This window comes from Pogoniulus pusillus, chromosome 14 (assembly GCF_015220805.1).
Source record: "Pogoniulus pusillus isolate bPogPus1 chromosome 14, bPogPus1.pri, whole genome shotgun sequence".
NCBI lineage: Eukaryota > Metazoa > Chordata > Aves > Piciformes > Lybiidae > Pogoniulus > Pogoniulus pusillus.
Window position 1 is genome coordinate 13,057,760 of NC_087277.1, and position 7,522 is coordinate 13,065,281.

Below are 7,522 nucleotides of genomic sequence, written 5' to 3' on the forward strand. Positions count from 1 at the left end.
TAAAACAAGAAGAAAAATCCATATGTTCCTTTCCAACTAGCAGCCTACACAGAAATGCCCAGACTCTGCCATGCCCCGTGATGTTCTGAGGTTTGCTGCAAGGATCAAAAAGAGACACAAGAAGAAACAGATGGCTTTTACAAACTGAGTGGTACCTCCAACCAGACTCCCAGCTGCTGAACTGGAGATACTGTGATAAATCTAGTCCTGGGATTTACCACTGATGGTGCCTCTGGAACTACTGAAGTAGCACCGGAGTGGTTCTACTCTTCACTACAAAACTTCTCAGAAAAGACAAGCACAATTTGCTAGCTGCTGGACTGGATCTGTTGTATCACCTCTAACCAAAATGATTCAATTTGGACCTGTTTTTAGAAATTACATCTGAGGCTAGGACTTCTTTCTGAGGGGCTTATTCCTGGGCTGAGCTGGCAGCATTGAGAGATCAACTGCTGAGTGTGTGTCGTCACTGGTGGTACTGATGCTCGCCCTCATGACAGGCATTGACAGCCACAGTGAATCTGGATGTCCATCAACATGAGGCTGTGTTGTGTGGTGTGAGTGGGGACCTGCACTCGCAGAAGGGCACTCGAGAATCGGCATCCCCAGGGATTTATGAGGACACAGAGGTGCACACCTGTGCTATATGCAGCAGTGTGCCTGCAGCTCCTCTGAGCCCATCAAGCAGGCATAAGCAGCACCAAAACTCAGCATGTTTAGCAGCGTAACCATGGCAACACCAAGTGCACAGACTGACCAACCTAACTCACAGGCACCTGCTCCAGAAGTATGTCTTATTGTCAATACTGAAGGTCTAACAAGAAGATATGAGGTTGTAAGTGAAAGCATGCCAATTCCCATCAAAGAGCCATATCTGTAATTTTAGAGGTAGTTTGGTTGATCAAACAATTGTTGGATGCTTCTGAGCTGCTAAAGTTACTCCAAAGCTATGGCTAGGGATCATAAATCATTTACATTACACAGCCTGTGGCTCTCCCAGGTTCTGCTGCCCCTTCTCAGTAAACCCCAGCTTTTGTCAGTGGGTGACCACAGCCTGAGATCTCACCTGATTCCAGTGACAGAGATGTGGTCATGTCTCACTAAACCACATGTGAACCCAGGGCGATCTCCACAAGTCTCGGTGGAGATGCAGTAGTAGAGGTGTGTGGTGAGGTCTCCAATGACTAAGACTTCATTATTTTTTACAAAGTATACTGCAGAATATTTATCCATGCATTATGATGAATTAGCATAAATAATTAAAACAGAACTCATATTGGTGAATACATAAGCAAAGGGCACTTACTAATGGACTGGGCTTCCTCTGCTCCTCCAGGGACCCACTTACAGAGAAGTTCATGCCAAACAGGCCAAGGAAGGATTTGTATTTGTCCTTCTTTTTACCCTGAGCCTACTCCCACCTCACTCCAGATGGCTGACATAGGATGGTGGATCATCACATCATCTCCCAAAGAGCAAAGAGGAAAATATTGGCAGGTCCCCAAGTCTTCAACCTGTTCCTCAAGTCCCATGACACTCTTTTCTGCAGATAACACACCTACGATCAGTCATGTAAGAAGTGCTCACCGGTGCTTCCCAGAAATGCTGACAATTTGATGGATCGCATGACTCTGCCTCCTCTTTTTATTCCAGGTATTAAGAAGATTGCATGGCAAATAGGGAAGCATTTCAAAGCATTCCCCATGGTTTCCCACTCTCATCAGCAGGTATGCCATGATGATCTACATCAGCAAATGCAGCCAATATTGCACATTTTCCCCAAAATGAAAATCTAACCCCAAGTCTTTTCCTAGTCGTATTTTTCTGTGAAAGTAAAGGTTGAAGTTGTCTCAGAGGATGCTGTGAAAACAAGAAACCTTCTAGCTGTCTCCCCTTCAAGCTTAGTTTTCTGTAAGTGAGGTTGAAAATTTTCCATAAAGTGGAATTGTAAACTTGATCTGTGCTTTGTTACCTTTCTGGACTTTGTCCATTATCCACCAAATATTTTGTGCCTACAATTAAACATAAAATGAAAACTCAAAGTCTTATTTCATTCCATTAATTTATGCTCCTGTGTATAAATAAAGAATTTGGATATTTCATGGAAGCATACAGTCTCAAGTTGCTCTCTCTGGCTATGGCAGACATCCCATGAGACACAATCACAGGGGTTTCCTGCAGTACATTACACTGCTCAACAAAAAAGAAAATACAAATCCTCTTGGGAACAGCAGTTACACCTACAGGGAAACTAGCTCAGAAAAGTGTAGAAATAGATTGTATCCTAACCTGCAACCCTCAAGAGACATTTCAAAACTACAGACCTCAAAACTTAAACCAGTTTGTCTAGGTTGAGTCTTTTGCAGTGTTTTGGTTTTGTTTGCTTGTTTGTTTAATTTTTACTTAAAATGTTCAGCAAGAGTTTAGCATTGGTGGAATTTTTCATTGGAAAATCAATTTTCTCTTCAAAATATGCCATTAAGATACAGCCATATTGCTGAGAAGCTTGTGAACTCTGGTGTCCTAGCAGAGGGCAACATCGTGAGTCTTATGTTCTTCTCCTATCTAGCAGAACTGACAGAGAATAACTGTTTTCAAGTGGTGAAGGAAACAGAGTCAGCTTCTTTAGGACCAAATCTCTTCTCTTTGCTGTAGGGATAGGCTTGGACAAACTCACTGGTGCAGAATAACGAAGGAAGAAGAATCACGGGAAAAATATGTCACTTTCCGTAAATCACTGACAGTGAAAGCTGAACACTAAAATTGCCATCAGTAATTCCTCCCTTTCTCCCCTATAGCTTTGTCCCTAGGACTTGGAACATATTTATGCATTCTCATATTTCAATAGGCTGAAACATCCCAGTAGATGTAATCTCATCTAAACTAAAATAAGACTTTACAATAGCCACTGCACCAAACCTCAGATACGTGCTCATTTGCAACAGTGAGATACACAAAGCATCATGACCCCTTTGCAACCATGTGGGCATCACTGCACGATTTAACAAGACCCCATCTGTATCATCCTTTTAAAGGATTTTTGCCAAACCCCTTCCTGACCCCACACAACACTCTCATTATGTCCTGAAAGTTGCAACTCTCCTACTTCCTAAATCCTGGAATATACACAGCACTGGAGTCCTTCATATAATTTCTTCATTAAACATCTCTGAATGATTAGCTCCAAAAGGAATCCATCAAATCCACCCATATTGCAATCCCCTTTTGGCCCTCAGTTGGTTATTCTCCAGAGCGGTTTGCTTACAATATCAACCTTCTTACTCTTCATTTTAGTTGCATGGTGTTTATTGCAAAGTTACTCAGAATACTGAGACACAGTATAATGTCATTAAAATAAATGGGACTTTTGTTGAATATTAAAACAACATCAAATTTGGAAGGGCTGGCAAGCTTACACCTATCCAAGAGAAAGCATAAACTGTTCTTGTGTGAAAAGCAGCACTGGGGGACTGTGTGGATGGTGTTATGTAGTGTCACAGTAGCACCTCCAACGTGAGAGAGACTCCTTTTCATACGAAAAAGGTTAAATGACAATTCATTTGAAAGCAAGAACTAAGACTCTGGATATCAACGTAGTTGCTGCTTCCTCATAGCACTGCTCCTGCTCTCAATCAGGTCACCATTCTGTAGCTGTAGGAGCAAGGTCTGAAGCCTGTAAGCAAGATCTCAGAACACTTCCACCAGTTTCAGCAGATTTCTTTTGTGGAGTTTGATCCTACAGCAATGTAAGAGCCCACAAGTTCTACTGAATTAAAAAGGAGCTGAGACTGAATAGAAACACAGTGTGGCAAATGGCAGCCTTGGACTGCTGAGCTCTGCTGCAGGTTCCTGGGAAGGGATGGTGGACTAACAGATCAGGACTTCTGTATTTTACATCTTTTAAGGATAAGGGCACCTAAAGGTGAGGCTTTGGGTTTTTTTTTCATTAATTGTGAATTTGGCACTGATCATCTTATCAAGACTTACCAACCTCTGTGAGGGCAGGTCAAACTCACATCTCAGTTTTGTAGACATTGAGTAACCATGCAGTGATCAGATACAGTGTTGGGTCCAATCCTAAGAGGGATCAAATCTTACAAACACAGGGATTTTTTACTCAGTCTATCATCCATATAGGATAAGGATCTTAAGGTTAACCACACACCTAGAAAGCTATCTAAAATGAATGTAACTTTGAAATTCTTATACCATTGCAAAGCAATATGAATCTCACAGTTCATCTGAGCCTCTCCAGACTCATCCACTGCCCTATTGCTTATAAGCAGACGTGAGCCTGGGTGTGGATGTGACCCAGCTGCCACAGCTGGCCACAGAGACATGCCAGCTGATTATAACCCTTTGACATATGCTAAAGCCTCACTTAGGTGCTGTGTGGGCTGACCAAGGCCAGATGAATGGGGTGCCCCTTTGAGACACGATTCTTGCCAAGAAGAAAGAGAATTATGCAATACTGAGAATGATCAAACAGTAAGCTCTGTACCACAGTCTTCCCATCAGAGTGCACCTCAAAAATCTGTTGCTCCCTGACTGCTAGTACAAGTTTTCCTATGGCAAAAAGGAACAAAAGAACTGAAAAAGTGTCACCACATCTAGTGTCCGTATTTTCTCAGAAATAACGCTGGAAAGCAGGAACCTTTGTCCCAAGGTGCACTTTATGAAAACACAGAAATGTGGGGAGCAGAAAAGAGTGGTGATACACAGCAGCACTTCCATAATGATTGTTTTCGCTCCTCATCCAAGGCTAACACCCTGCAAACGTTTACAGGAAATTTGCCTGAAGGCAAAAATCACATCTCTTAGACTCAATGTATTTGTTTGCAAGTGCAAAGGTTATAGGGATGATCAAGACCTCCTAAAACGCAGCTCCAGGCTCACAGCCGAGGCAATCCACAGCACTTTGTCTCGGGCGAATAAGCCAGTTTCGGAAAGCATCACTTCAATCCTCTGCCACAGAGCTTTGTACAACAGTAAAGAAAAACAGCAACATTGTGATCAAGAATAACCCTTTGGGCTTTCAAACACATTCACAACACTAAAAATCACACGTATTTTAATAGGACTCTGCCAACTCCATTCTATGCTGTAAACACAATTTTTTTTCTATATTCCTTATGAAAAGGTAAAAGAATTTTTAAGAATGCGAAGTAATGGTCGTTAACTTGTCACGTTTGAGCCACAAAACGAGCTTGTGTTTGATCTCAGTTTGCGAGTGGTCAGTTAACTTTCCGGTCGGGAGTGCTGCAATGCTCGAGTTTCACGCACGGCAGGGTGACACTTTCTGGACAAAAACCCGATGATTTTCACTTGACACTTTCAACTATTGAAATGATCGGCTCACTCGGGGTTTTATAGCAGCTAATGTAAGCGCACGCAAAGCTCTAGGCTGCTCTGCAGCCGGCAGTGTCACCCTTAAGCACCTGGAGCTTCAAAATCTTTCCGAGCTTGTTTTTCCTGAGATCCCTTGTCTAGGGTCTAAGGCTCACCGGCTCGCGGAAGCCGCTCCAAGGTGGGTGTACGTGTGAGAGAGACACAGACTTAGAAGCTGCTGCTCATTCTGGAAAATCCGACGACAGAAAGTAAATCCCTAAAATCACTTGGCAACATCCCCATGCTAAGACCCTTGCCACCCACTTCGGTACTGGAGCGACCCCCAGGAGCACCTTACGCCGAGAATGATGAAGCAAAACGGAGACCGCTGGCGCATCATTTAGGGGTAGCCCCGGGGCAGCCCCCGCCGCCCTGGGACGCGCCCCCGGGATAGCCTCGCCCCGCGCTCCCGCCCCGCGTTACTCACACGAAGGCGTGATAGAGCAGCGCCCAGCCGCGGGGTCGCTCCAGGGCGTCGTAGATCAAAGTTTGGATGCGGCGGTACTTGGCATGGTTCCGCTTCACCGGGCGGCTCAGGGGGGTCTTCGCCAGCAGCCCCAGCCCGGGCGGGCTCCGCTTGCCGCCCTCCTCCTTCCCGCCGCCCTCCAGCAGCAGAGTTCCGTCGCGGTCGGCGCCGGTGCCCAGGGCCAGCGAGCCCTGCTCGGGGTCGCCACCGCCTCCCGCCGCCGCTCGCCGCCCTCCCGCTGCTGCCGCCGCCCCTCCGGCTGCGCTACCACCCGCTGCTCCGCGCCGTGCCTTCAGCCCCATCGTCGCCGCCGGACCCCGGAGGCGAGCTGCAGATCGGCGGCGGCAGCCCCGGGAGCCCCAAGGCCATGATCCGAGCTCCCCGCCTCTGCCCCCAGAAAATTATTTCTTTATCTATTTATATATATATATATACATATATATATATATATATATGTATGCATACATATATATATGTGTGTGTGGAAAGGGGGGGGGAGGGGGGAAGAAAAAGGTGGGGAGGGGGCTGCAGTTGCAGTCACATCCCCGTCAGGTCATCTTCGCTGGCGGACAGCGAGAAGGCAGGAGCGCGGAGGGCACCTGGGCCGGCACAAGGGAGGGAAATCATCGCGGAGTTTATTTACCAGCCCGATGCCCGAGCCCCTTCCTCCCCCCACTTCCCCCCCCCCTCCCCCCCCCCGCCTCCTCTTCCTCCTCCTCCCAGCTCCTGCCTCCCCCCAAGCCCTCACGTTAGGGAGTGGCCCATTGTATGCAGCCAGCAAATAGCCGGGCGCTCGCCCCCCGATCCCCCAGCCCCGGGTGTCTAGTTATGTAGGGTGCATGGGGCACCGACGCCGATCACCCCCTTGCCACAGGGCCGCCCCTCACCGGCACCTCCCGGTTAACAGCCCCCGGTAGCCGCCGCTGGGGCCGCCAGAGCCGAGTGGGGAGATCCCGGCAGCCGGCGGAAGGGGAGACCCCGCTCGACAACCAGGGATCCCCCTGCAGCATCACAGCCCCACTCCCCCGTTGCGGCTGGAGGGGAGGGAGGGGAGGGGGAGGGCATCCCCGGCCCCCGGCTGGGGCTTGCTTTCACTGCCGGAGCAGGGAGGAGCGGAGGATGGAGAAGAAGGATGCTGGCAGAGGCTGCGGGTGGGCGGCTGGAGGCGCTGCCCGCCGATGCTGCTCGCTCCGAGCCGAACCGAGCCCGAGCCGCCGCCCGTGGAAAGGAGAGTGGGGGGAGCGACGCGTCCAGGCAGCCCCCAGGACTGCCAGGGAGCAGCTTTTTCGCACGGATCTCTTAACAGGAGATGCTGCTTCTGCCCCAGACCGGGTGGCCTTCCCAAGTGGCTCCTCGGGGGAGCAGCGCCGGGCCCCAAGGCCAGCTGTAGCCCCAGGCGATCTGTCCCTGACCCGTTGGACGTAAGAACTACACATACACCCCCGACACCTTCCAGCCTCTACGCTTTAGCATCTGTACAAGCACGGCGGTTCTGCCTCGGGTCTAAATCCTGAAGCGATGTGATTGACAGCCACCTAACTTTTCATTGCAATTTCTTGCCTGCAATAAAGACGGGAAAGGACAGCTTTTGTGTGCCCTCCACCCTTGGTGCTCTGGGACTTCTGCCAAAACACACTCCAAACCTTCCTCTCCTTTTAGAGATGCTCT

General features: G+C 48.4%; 1 protein-coding gene across 4 annotated transcripts in view; it reads right to left on the bottom strand.

The window, feature by feature from the left end:
• Positions 1-6,259, bottom strand: part of KCNQ3 (potassium voltage-gated channel subfamily Q member 3) — a 178,555-nt gene extending 172,296 nt beyond the window's left edge. For all 4 annotated transcript variants that reach the window (XM_064154302.1, XM_064154301.1, XM_064154303.1 and 1 more), the window contains exon 1: positions 5,816-6,259. In XM_064154302.1, the coding sequence (XP_064010372.1) occupies positions 5,816-6,156 (341 nt within the window). In that variant the 5' untranslated portion in view covers positions 6,157-6,259. The remainder of the gene's footprint in view (positions 1-5,815) is intronic.
• Positions 6,260-7,522: the final 1,263 nt, after the last annotated feature.